Genomic DNA, 13,170 nt, shown 5'->3' on the forward strand with positions numbered 1-13,170 from the left:
TAAGACCCTGTGTGGGACCCAGTAACTGTCTGATCATTTGATCTCTTGGAAGTCTTAATCAAGGGTTATGTAGTCTCATTTAGCTTTATCTCTAGACCACATTTTCTTGACAGTACTTGGAAGCCATTTCTTAATTTTAGCCTCTTTTGCTGTCCAGAGAGGCTGAGGATGTTCAAAATCATCAAGTCTTGGTTCCTTCTTATTTAATAGTTCTTCCTGCAATTTGTCACTCTTGCAGTTTACTATAAGCAGCCAGAAGCAGCCAGATGGCACCTTCAACATGGCTTGACAATCTCCTCAGCCAGATCCCCAAGTTCATTACTGCCGGTCAAGAACACGTTTTGAAAGGGAAAATATATTTTAACTGCCCCTCCCCTGCAGAAATGCAAATCATCCCTGTGGCATCTCCCTGCCCTTCCGTCCCCGTCACCACCGGCTTCATTGCCCTTTGCAGTTCTCGACTACTTAGGCCAAAGTGTCCAGCACCCCCAGCCTGATAAACATCTTGTTTCCAATGGTCAAGTATGTTGGACCCTGTCCTTGGGCGCTTGGAAGTCCTGGTGAAGAGCTTCGCTCTAGCAGCACACCGTGGCTAATGCTGCGGTCGGCTAATGCGTTATTCCCACTATGCTACCTCAATTAAAATGTGTAAAGTAGGCTTTAAGGAGTAGTAAAGTCATATTATTATAGAAAGTTATAATTTGAATAGCTTTTCCAGTAATGGTAAAACACTTACAAAGGGTTTTCATTAACCTAATTGTTCCTTACAAAAGTCTTATGCTCAGATGTCTTATCCCTGGTTTAGTGAATAGAGAAGTTGGGCTCAGAGAGGTTGAGTCATTTTCTGTCAGTCACATGATTTAGATCACATGATTTAGATGGTGTCAAGTGGCACCAGGATTCCAGACTCCACACCAGTGTACCCCACTCTGCACTGCAGATGCCCTGTGGGGACAATATGGAGAGCATAGTTATCGAGTGGAGGATCACAGTGGATTTTTACTAGGATGATTCCTAGATGTGGTTGAATTGTCTCCACACCATTAAGTTTGCCACCACAGACACTAGAAACACTGCTGCCCTTTGTGGTATGTTTTGTTTTGTTTTGTTTTGGTCCAGACTTGGGTGTCCTGGAAGGTGCTGCCCCAGATCACGTCTCCCAGAGACTCTCCATGAGCACCTGCTGGCTTTCTTGATCCTCTTCCTTGGTCTGTCAGCATGTTTATAAGACAGAGTTTGGCTCTGTTTGCAAAATGTGTTGACAGCTTTCAGTAGTGGATTTGGACATCTGTTTAAAGGTTTGGTTGTGTTTGTGGTGGGTGCTGGTTAGCAAATAAACTCTGAGCCAGAAGGGAAGAAAAAAGAAAGGAAAAGAAAGTATAGAATCCTCTCTATCTGTGGATTTCTCATTTTGGAGTTTGTGATAATTTAGACGGGGCTGACAGAAAACTGCTGAACTTGGAATTGAACAACTTAAAGGACTGAGTCTCTCTGTGCTGCAGTGACCTTGGCCCGGCCACAGGATTTCAGCCTGTTGGAGGTGAGAACGCCTAGAGAATGGCTGTGTGCATTTCTTCGTTGATAGATGAGGAAATTGGGGAGATGAAGCTACACTTGCAGTGTAGCCATTTAGTGTAAAGCCAGGCCTAGATCCTAATTTAATGCTCTTTCTGAGTTCTCTTGTTCCATCACATAATGTTTTGGGGTTTTGATAATAATATAATTGTCAAATAATTTGTTACAAAAATTGCATTATCACGTTAGTCCTATTTTTACCACCAGCAGGCCAGCCCGGGTACCAGAGTCCCCTGTGACTCCTCAGTGGCCCATGTGTTGGCAGAGACCCCCAAGTCTCCTCCATTAGCTTCCTGCCCCCCTCCTCTCTATCACAGCCTGGCATCTCCCCTCTGCAACTGGCAACATCCCATCCCACCGTATTTCTCAGTCCCCTTCTCAGCAATCTGCCTCACATGGTATTTGCTTTCAGTTTTTGTCACTTGGATTCCCAGTCCTTCTCTTCCCTCTGACCTCACCAGGCACCCCACCAACACGTGTTTTTGCCAACCTGTTCCTTTGCTTCTTCTGATCATCCTTTAGGGTCAGCTTTTGGGGGGTAGCTTTCTACTCCTATAATTGCTGATCTTTGTATACTAGGAGTCAGCTGGAATTGCTGGCCTCCAGGTATCCAGGTAGTCAAAAGGTGTGTACCCCAGGACATTTGCACATGAGCTGAAGGGGAGTTCAGACATTTCCCCTTTCCTGATCCCTAAGCTTAGAGGCACTGAAATGTTTGAGAGACAGGTACAGATTATTTGAACATAATAGTGGTCAGTCTCTCCATGAATACACCCATTGTTTTTCTTCATTTTATTTTATATTTGGGGGAAATTAACAGATTTTACATGGTTATAGAACTTTCCTTTAAAAAGTATTCTGATTTATATTTCAAAACATCCAATTTCAGGCACTTGATGGCTCTAGATCAGCACTGTCCTGTGATGATGCGAATGTTCTATGTCTGTGCTATACAATCCAGAACCCTCCAGCCACATGTGCCTGTGCAGCAGTTGAAATGTGGCTGGTGTGACTGAGGAGCTCAATTTTCAGTTTGATTTCATTTTAATTATTTTACATTTAAATAGCAATATATGACTACTGGGTACCATAGCAGACGGTGTAGTCTAGATCATTTTAGCCTTTTTTGCAGGAGGGGACATTGTGAACTCGTCCAATATTAGCATTCCCCCCACCCCCACCATCTTTCTGCCACGCTCTGTTGTTTCCCATGATTTCTCACCGGCCCTGGAAACACGGAACCAGAGCTGCCCCTGGGATCTGGAAGGCCTTTCTCACTGCAACACTCTGTCTCTGTTTCTGCCAATTACATAAGACTCATTAATAGTCTTAGCCTAAACAGGAGCCCATGTAGCAGAGTAAATATTAATAATAATAATAGTGAGACAACATTTATTTGCTCCATATGTATGAGGTACATGATATGTCGGTGTATTAACTCATTTAATCTTGACAGCAGCCCTGTGAGGTCTATGCTATTATTGTGTCATCTCCATCTGATGGAGCAGGAAACTAAGATAAATGTCACAGAGCTAGTGAGTGCTGGGTCTGGAATTCGAGATCCAGTATTTGATGGTAGAGCTCATTCTCTGACAACTACTGAGCTGCTTCTGCGATACGCTCCACTACAGAGAAGCTCCCGGCCAGCACTTGAACTGGCTCAGTGCCTGCCCCACGGGGGAGTGGGGTTGGGCTCTGCCCACTAAAACACAGAAGAGGAATCAGTAGGTTTGCTGCTGCAACACTGCGATGCAAATCTGGCACCAGCTGCCTGGAGCTGGCAAAGACTTCACAAGTTAAGGGCATAGCCCTCCACCTCACTTTAGACTCCAGCAGCAAGCTTTGGGGATTCCCAGGCCCACGCTTCTGATCAAGTGACTACAAATTCCAGGCTTCTCACCACCTCTTCAGATTTGACCTTCATTGGAAGGAATCAGAAAACTCAGGAAAGCGCTGGATTTGTGATTATAGTTTTGTTATAAAGGATAGAAATCAGGACCAGAAAAGACACATAGGGCAAGGTCTGGGAGAGTCCCAAATGCAGAGATTATGGGCCCCCTTCTTGTGGAATCAGGAGGCACCACCACCCTCCCAGCCACATTGATGTGTTCACCAACAAGGGAGCTTAACTGGGCTTCTGTGTCCAGAGTTTTTATTGGGGTTGTGTCGCTCAGGCAGGATCGATTGAATCATTGGCCGTGTGACTGAACTCCATCTCCAGCCCCCTCCCCTCCACAGAGCTTGGGCTAATATCATTTGGCTCAAAACCTCAACCAGCTGATCACATGATTGTTCTTTCCGGCATGGCCAGCCCCCATTCTGAAATTACTGGAGTTTAGAACTGAGTTTTCTAACGTTAAATCACAAGCCCTTTGAATCTATGAGAAGAAGAGTAGAAGAAGAGAAGAATAAAGACACAGGGCCAGCCCCGGTGGCCTGGTGGTTAAGTTTGGTGTGCTCTGCTTCAGAGGCCTTGGTTCAGTGGCCTGGGTGTGGACCTACACCATTCATCAGTGGCCATGCTTTAGTGGTGGCTCACATGCAAAAAGAGAAAGATTTGCAACAGATGTTAGTTCAGGGCAAATCTGCCTTGGCAAAAAAAAACAAAGAAAAGAATAGAGACAGAGACAGAGAAGCTTTGAATACTCAATTGTTGTTCTTCTCTGAAAATGCAGGATGGGAATGGACTTGCCTGGGATAGGACAGGAAATGAGGAATGTGAGTATCCGAGACTTAGGCTTCTTCCCAATGCGGCGATTGATTCCCTTTCTGGTTTCCCTCATGCGCTCACTTGGGGAAGGCTGTGCATCGATTCTGTGTCAGGCCTTATACCAAGCATTGAAAATACAGATATAGAGATGGTCCCATGCTTCTTTGAAGTGGGGATCGACAGTAAACAAAAGATGGCAATATGACCTGGTTAGGGAATCAGTGGAGGGAAGCACTTAGGATGGAACCTGACTAGGATGGAGTCGGGAAAGAGGGAGTCGGGACAGATTTTCTGCAGGAAAAAAAAAAAAACAAAAACAGTAGAAGCTGAGGCTCAGAAACAAACAGGGAGCAGCCGGGCCTCCAGTTCTATGAGTGATTGGAAAAGGGGTGCTGGACTTTTTCACTTCAGTCCGGGGGGGTCAGTGGGTCCTGATGATGTCCCACAGCCCAGCACTTTGCAGGCTGCTTGCTCTGTTTGCGTCTGCCTCAGCTGTTGCTAGAACCCCAGTGTAGGAGGGGTGGAGTCCCACGAATAAGGGGCTGGGTGGGCTGGTGCAGGCCTTGGGAATGCGGAGGGTATATGGGTGTGCCAGGGGCTCCATCGAGTTTCTCGTCTGTCAAATGAGGACATTGGACTTCCCTGCATGATCCCTGGGGTTCCTTCTGCTTCTGACATTTCATTATTTTCTGACTTTATGAAAAATGTTCTGCAAAGCAAACGAATAGTGTAAACAAGATTATAAAGAGAATATTTGCCTTCTAAGGGGAATAAATTGTTTTTAAGCACATCAGGAGCATTCATTTGCATATCAACAATGCAAATTCTATATGAGTAGAGGAGGCTTATTTTCTTAGGTGTTCTGGTAAGTTAATTACAAATCATTCTTGTCAATTTCGGTAGTCAACGTGTATTAGGAAGTGACAGGGCTGCATTCATTTTGAGTATTCTGTGCCTTTCAATATTCACAATTTCTTGAATGTTCACAATATCTAACTTTTCTCTTAATTAGCCTGAATTTTCTTAAATTATTTCTTTATTCAGTGGGTTATAAATATACGGGATTTGTTTTTCCAAGAAGGACTTGGAGAAATTCGTCTTGTGTTGCCCAGATGCCCGAGGTGTCAGCTGAACCCCAGCCCGCTTTCAGCCGTCTTGGACTGGCGTAGGACTACCCAACAAAGGAGACAACAATCTGTTAGGACCCAAAGCCCTGCCTGCACTTTTAACTCCCATGTCTTGTGGTCTTTCTGCATCTTTCTCTCCCATCACTTTGAGTGCTTCTCTTCCCTCCTATAATCAGACTACATAGACTTCACTAATAATGAACTCTTTGTGAGTATTTTATTTGTTTAGATAACTCTAGAAGATTTGGGAGTCGTACAGAGATAGCACAGAACAAAGCCATCTTCCTGTTCCAGTCTCTCTTTGCCTCATCCCCTCCTCCCACATTCTCCTCTCTTCTCCCCTTTCTTCCCCAACCCCCTCATTCCCCTGCCATTCACCCTCATCAGAAGCAAAGCACATTTCACTCTTTGTTTTAAGCATAGCAGCTCACTGATCACTTCCTGTAGCTTGGGTATTTTCTGGAGGTTTTGTTCTTTACCCCCAAGTGGCTGCTCAAAATACTCCAAATACATTTTGTTGGGTCAAGATAAATTCAGGAAGGGATGTCTTAAGGAAGCATGCTTCTGTGAAGAGAGTGAGAGAAGCTGGAAAAGTAAAGGGCTGGGGGAGGAGCTCCCCAGCAGAAGGAAGAGACTGTGCGAACCGTAGAAGCACGTGAGAGCATGGTGAGTCCAGAAAGCTCCAGCAATTCTCTGTGATCGGAGCTTAGAGTGATTGGGGGAGTGACTGACACAAAGATAGAGCTGGAGGAGAAGGCAGCGGTCGCATCACAAATGACCTGTGTGTGTTGTATTTTCTCTTGTAAGTGATGGGAACCCAGTGAAGCACCTCAACACACGCCAGGGTGATGAAGCCGCAGAGCTGGTTGCAAAGATCCAGATAGAAGGCCGGTGCCATGGCAAGGGCCTGGAATAGGGCATGGGCAGGCGATGCAGAGGAACGGACATATTAGGAATGAAATAGGAAGCTAGTAAGATTTGTGGTTGATTGGGTGATGGGGCGAGGCAGAACAGGAACAAGCTTGGGAGAGCACTGCATATCTGCCTTGAATTCTCATTTGCCAAGTTAGGGAATGCATGAAAAGGAAGAATAGAAACTGGGAGATGTTCAATTTTAGAAATATAATTTAATTTGGTTTATCACTGTACTATCTTAATAAATTGGGCAAAGGTGACAAGTCCTTGGATGATTTCCATGGCACATCTCAGGCAGTAAGTTTAGAGCAAGTTCAAAGTCGTGACTGTTTAGCAACATGTTTGTGGAAAAGGTCTGGGACATAACTCCTCATCTAACACATTCTGGCCGTATCATTTCACGTATGTCATGGTTCACAATTGCGTTTTTCATGTCACTGTAAACTTTCTCCCTGGCTGTCAGAAACTGGACTTGATAAAGGCTGACGAGATTCTGCTTTGTGTTTTAATTGGTTAATTGAAGTGTTTAAATTCAGCATGGGACAAATCAATCACTAAATTTTTCTCTCGTCACCACCTTCAAACACACTTGGTCAGAATGCTTTCTCCGCGCCTCTCCCTCACCTTGATGATCATCTCAGGAAGGCCATACACACTACTGGTCCTTTTCACTGATGAGACCAGTTTAATTTCAGTACTTAAGACTCCTCGCCAGGTGTTAAGAAGTCTTTACCATGAGACTACTACTCGTCTACCTAATCTTTCTATCTCGTACCCAGATTCCAAGCATCTCCCTCTTCTGGATTCAGGTCAGAACAGTGACAGGGGCGACTAGTGGAAAGGGAAGCTTTTTTGCTTAACTAGTCCTGGAGAAGTGATTTGCATCCGGTTTGGGATCTTGGCATGCAGGATGGTGCTGCAAGGCCGTCATGTCATGTCCCTCTGTATGACAGGAGCTCCGACAGGGGCTGGAGCTCACAGAAATTCAGCGTAGCCTCACGATACCTTGAAACGGAAACTTCTCCTTTTGGAAGGCAGAGGTACCCCTTCCACAGTTTTTCTAACTGCATTCCAAGACCCCAAGTAAAGTGCCTAGTAGCCTTCAGTTCCAGTGTTTTCTTCTTTAGAAAGCAAAACAGAAACTGTGTTGTCGTCATTTTTATGATGATGTATGTCGAAAATAAAATGAACTCTATGAGTATGATTGGTATGTATACAGCGCAATCGAAATTGTCTCTTCAAGTCGAATCAAATTTAAGACTCTCTGAGAACAAAGACTGTCCCTCACCACAAATGGAAACTATGTAATGAATTCTTTTTTCCCCCATGCCTTTCTTCAATTTTCTATTTAAAGAAATTTCTGCAAATACATGAATTATGCAACTTATCTCTCAGATGAAAAAGAATTTTCTTCTTGGATTGAATGGCCCCATATTTATTAATAGCAGTAAAATTTTCCATGTTCTTTTGTATCAGATGGGATGCTAACTAAAATATGACGGAGCCTCTCCAGCCATAATAACAGTAACAGATGAATAATTGTAAAAGCTGTATGGAATTGAAAGGCATTTTAATTTGTCATTACTTCTATGTGTTCAGAAAGGATTTGAATAATTATACTGACTATAAAAAGGAATAATGTGATATTTTTTCCTTATTATGGGATTAATTTCTTAATATACCACTTTTACTATAAGTTTAAAAACTAAACAACTTTCTTCTAGTTTCCTCTAACGATTTAATCATGACAGAAGATTGCTCAGCTGCATATGTTTGGTCTTCTTCCTATTACATGGGGATACTGCACTTCAAACTCATTTTAATTTGAAAAGTGTTCATCTTTGCAGTTTATAAAAATGAGATTACCCTTGTTTGCTCAGTGAGAACTTCCAACATTTATGTCACATTAATTCATGAAGATGACAACGACTGTAGAATTTCCTTAGGTCATGACCGAGCGCTAGAAGAAATGGAATATGAGATTCTAAAACAGGATTTTTCTTTTTATAACAACTATTAAAAAGTGGCTGTGGTTACCAGGGCCACTCCAAGGAAAAATTTCAAAGCTATTTACAAAACAATGCCTGTAGTCTCCATTTTCTTTTGGGCTGCATTATATTGTCAACATTCACATTCTTATCTATATCCTAAGAATATTCCATGACAGCACTTTTTGTGGAAAATAAAATTTCAAGATACGCTGTGTTTCTAGGCAAGTAATAGAATTTTTCTGTGTAGGTTGTGAATTTTCGTTTACTGGACTTCCATTGAAATATTTAGATCTTAGTGATGAGGGAGATGAAAATCTACGCAAGGATTCTTACCTGCTCCACCACTTTTGCCACCCTCCGCACAAAAGATAGCTTTAGGGTTAATAGTTGACTACTGGAAGATACTGTTTTGGCAGCCTCATTGCAGCCAGAGGACATCTTCAATAGCGTGAGAGAAATCCCCTGCACGTAGTGTCAACAAGCTCTTTGCCTGCTGATTTTGAGCTTTTTCAGGTTCAACTGCACCCATTAACATCAGCTCTATGATGTTGTGCCATTACCTTAGCCAATTTAAGCCTCAGTATTCCCACCTTTAGAATAGGGAGAAATGACATCCACTTTAAAGGTGGTTGTCGAGATTAAATTATAATGTAAAATAAATGTGAAATTCTTGCACCTGATAGGCATGCCACAAATGGTAGTATCTTCTTACCAGAAAGCAAAAACAAAACTAAAAACTCTATAAAAATTAGTTATGTATTTGATTTAAATCTATACTTTTTGAGAGCAAAACCAGAAGCAATTTTTCCTACTTATCCAACAGAAAAAAATTCGGAGTGAATTGAGATTGAGGTTTGTAATAATTTGAAATCTAAATGCTATAATTTTGTTTTCCTCTCCTAACAAGAATGTTCAAATGTAGTTATACCTGAAACCTAAAGATGGGTCTACGCAGTACGCCATAAATAAAAATCAACTTGTTACTTTCATTTTAAGAACTTTCAGAGTGAATTTAGTGTCTGGATTGACAGGATAGAGACATATATCTCCTTCTACATACACGGAGATGACATTGGTAATTGAGTTATTATATACACAGGTTATTTAGAACTTAAAAGATTCATCATATAAATTCAGCTTTATTTTAATTTGATGGCTAACGCGATGTGGGAGGTGGGGAGAGATTGAGTGAGTGAGAGAGAGAGAGATTGGAATGTATAACTATGAAGAAGGTAAGACTGTTCCCTTCTCTCTTATAGCCTGAAGAATAAGTAGTGAAAACATCAATCAAGAAATGAGAAAAATTGTCGGGATTTCTCTGCTGAGGAGAATTGCTTGTCAACCACCAGAGGAGGATTCTTTCGTGAACAATGAACATTTCTTATGACGATTCACAGATTAACATATGACTAACTTTAGTTTTGGAGAGTGAATGAGCTTTCTTTCTTTCTTTTTTTTAATTTTGTGGTAAGTTATGATATTTGGATGGATTTTTTAATTTCTTTCCTGATAATACATTAGCACATGTTCTAAATTATAATCCTATAGCAAATAGTGGGAGCATTATTCAAACTTAAAGACAGTGGGAAAATCTAAATTTCCAATTTATTCTAGATTTCTTCAACATATAATTATTCTATTAAATCCTTGATGATTGAGATGTAAACCACTTCTATCAAGAAAAAAACATTATTTTTTCATCATATTGAACCTGATTGGTGGCAACATGCACAGAACCAGAACAAATCACTATTAGTAGAAGATACGTAATGAACACAAACACTGGTCCTTCTCATTTCACCTTCAAAAATGTGAGCCAGATTTGCCATCTGAACAAGGAGCATGAAGAGCGTGAATAAAGGAAGAACCCTCATCTTTTTTTTCTGATCATTCAAAGAACAGTTTCTCAAGGTTAAGCCAAGTCCTCTTCACAAGCTGCCAAAATAATCACTTAGGAAAAGAATTAGTTTGCCTGCATGATGATCCTCTTAGGCAAAAATGTCTTAGCAGCTGTTGACCTTGATGAAATGTTTTCCCAAAGGCATCCAAAAGAAGAGTTATAAACCCCAGAATGAGAGGGAAAGAAATGAATATTTCTTATGAAGTTGGGCTGAGTTGTGAGCTTTAACGTGGGGTACTGATAAATGAAAAGAAGTGAGTAAGTTCTGAAGAAATGACAGCCTTGGGTGTGGTGAGGTTCCCTGGTCCTCTGTTTCTCGCTGAGCCAAGATTCCATCACTTTGGAAAGAATGCCCCTGGCCAGTATGGCAGACTGGAAAACTGTTGCTCTCTGATGGGGAAGGTCTATGAGCGTAACTCATACAGCTCTTTCTCTGGGTGTAATTCTTCTCCATCCTGGCTGGAGTTGCTGTCCTGCAGGTGGGCTGCAGAGACGGATAGTTGGCTTCTATTCATGATGCTTCTCAGTGCTCTGACTGGGGTGGCCCTTTGTACGTTGGGACCACAGGCAATCGATCTCCTGGTGTCAGGATTTTCTGAACGTCTATTGTTTTTCCACAGAGAGCTAAGGTGGTTGCAACTCAGTGAGCAACAAGTGAAATGACTTCGCAATTCATGGTGGTGTTATTAAGGTGTTTGAAATTTGGCACCGTTCCCTTGACAAGGGCCCACTCAGGAGGGACCATGGTTGCCCGTGTCTGTGCCTGCAGAGAGAAGCAGCCACACCAACCACCTGCTGTCCCGTGGGAAGGAAGAAGGGTTTGATGGGAAGGAATCTATTTTGCTGTTTTGGAAAGCACACAATGGAGCTGCAAACCTCCAGTGATGACTTTTCTTCGAATGTGTAAAATAAGGCTTTATTTGTCAATTCTGCTGTAAAATAAGCACTGTCCAAGTAAAAAAAAGAAAAGAAAATCTTTGTTTCTGTTTGTGTTTAGTGAGTGAGCTCATACTCTCAAGTGTTTTTGGTTTTTTTAATAACCTGATATAGACGAGCCTATGAGCATAGATCTCACTTTACAGAGAGGCTATGCCAAGCCTTCATAGAGAAGCTTCCAGATATAATAATCAGATCATTTCAGAATTCTTCATCTAAATACCATTACTCCTTGGCAACCTGTCAAGTGAAAGTGAACACCCTCCCAGAGGTTTTCTGTGTCTGTTTCCAAATTCTTTATTTTTGCCCATGCAGATAATTATCATCCCAGTGTTCTGTGGAGGTGACATATTCAGCTATAAACAAGAAGAGCCTGTGAATGTTGCCGATGTGTGGGGAAGTCTTAAGTGGAAACATCCCTACTTGGGAAGCTGGTTATTTGCTGTTGTTTCTGTGCTTTTTTTTTTTGGTATGGTTATGTTTGTTTAATTCGGTCATGTCTTACATTCTAATTTTGTTATGAACGAATGGGAGTGAGATATAAGGTAAATATTTTCAAATAACCAAATTAATTCCTGCGGCGAGGAAGAGACCCACACGGACCTGGGCTCGTGGAACTGCTCTGGTCGGACCACCTGGTTGCAGCGGAGATTCCAGGAGAGACAAGAACGAGTCCAGAAATTTCCTGTAAAATCTCAATTCAGAGGAACTAGGGGAGAACCCCATCTATTTGAAAGAGTGAGACTATCCAAATATCAATATCTGAAGCACTTTCACTATTCCAGAGTACTTGTAGTAATGTCCACTACATTAACCAATTACTGCCCATTTGAAGTTTTACCCAATGAGGGAAAAATAATTCAAAATGAACATAACACAGAAGCCTGATAGCATCCTTATATTTTACTCTCAATTTCTATATTTAAAAGGATACTTGCAAAATGGTTGAAATAGTCTATGTCTTCTCATAGAATTAAAATACTCCTACAGTCCCAGTTACCCAATTCACTTCCTTTGCAAAGAGCTTTTCTCCTTTAAGTACAGAGGTAAGCTTCAGGCCAGCACCAGTGCCAGTGGCCACAAATGCCATGGTCATAAAACCCAAATTAATGAGCTTTCATTATCATAGTCCCCCCAGCCCAGGGCACTAATAAATATGATCATAAAGCAATCTGCTAAGTAGAGAGGACTACAGTGAGCCCTTTTGCTGATAAAAGTAGTAATAAAACTCATCTGCACTGCTTAACTACAAAGACCAATAGGATTTGTTTTTCATTTGCCTTTTAGATGACACAGAAACATAAATTAAAATTGCAAGAGCCTTTATACCTTTCTACCGAGGTGAGGTTATTGGACCAATCAGACCAACGAGATGGATGGAAGATGCTAATACTCCCCCAGGGAAATTTGAGCCCTGGGCGGGGGAGGGTTACACCTCTTCCATCATGGATCTTTGAGGTCTTTCTGAGCACAGCATATTAGAATGCCAAAACAATAACCTTTCTAAACTGTCGAGTAATAAAATAACTACCCTCTCTACATTCCATCCCAGCTAAATGTTCATTGTTCATTTGACCACCTTGTACAAAGAATTGATTGTTACTCTTTTGTGACCAGAATGAGAAGAATCTAATCAATATATTGTTGTGGGAACAGGTTTTATTCTTTTTCTGCTTCTTACCTAATTTATTTATACTCAAGTCATGCTAAACTACCTCATAGGTGTGTGGTGTGGATTAGCTACTTAATAAATGTCAAGTGCTTAAAAATATAAATCTCTCTATAAATGCTGCCTTAGTTTGTGTCTAGTTTAAGATATGCATGCCAAATTAACCATCTGGATATTTCATTGTAATATTCTTGTTGATAAATTTGGCTTTAAATTTAATCTCTCGATGTGAAATGAAAATCCTGAGAGGCCCAGCATAGATTGAGAGCATCAAACTCAAGTCTGACAAAGGTGGTACCTGAGAAACAAAAAGCAGCTAGAAGCAAAAGCACATGTTTTCTTAAGCA

General features: G+C 41.5%; 1 protein-coding gene across 4 annotated transcripts in view; it reads left to right on the forward strand.

The window, feature by feature from the left end:
• ZMAT4 (zinc finger matrin-type 4) overlaps positions 1–12,929 on the forward strand; it is a 321,316-nt gene extending 308,387 nt beyond the window's left edge. For 3 of the 4 annotated variants that reach the window (XM_070598793.1, XM_070598795.1, XM_070598794.1), the window contains exon 7: positions 9,578–12,929. In XM_070598793.1, coding sequence (XP_070454894.1) covers positions 9,578–9,593 — 16 coding nt within the window. In that variant the 3' untranslated portion in view covers positions 9,594–12,929. The remainder of the gene's footprint in view (positions 1–9,577) is intronic. The other variant, XM_070598796.1, reaches the window with a different exon arrangement.
• The last annotated feature ends 241 nt before the right edge of the window (positions 12,930–13,170 follow it).

This window comes from Equus przewalskii, chromosome 28, assembly GCF_037783145.1.
Source record: "Equus przewalskii isolate Varuska chromosome 28, EquPr2, whole genome shotgun sequence".
In the NCBI taxonomy this organism is placed as follows: domain Eukaryota; kingdom Metazoa; phylum Chordata; class Mammalia; order Perissodactyla; family Equidae; genus Equus; species Equus przewalskii.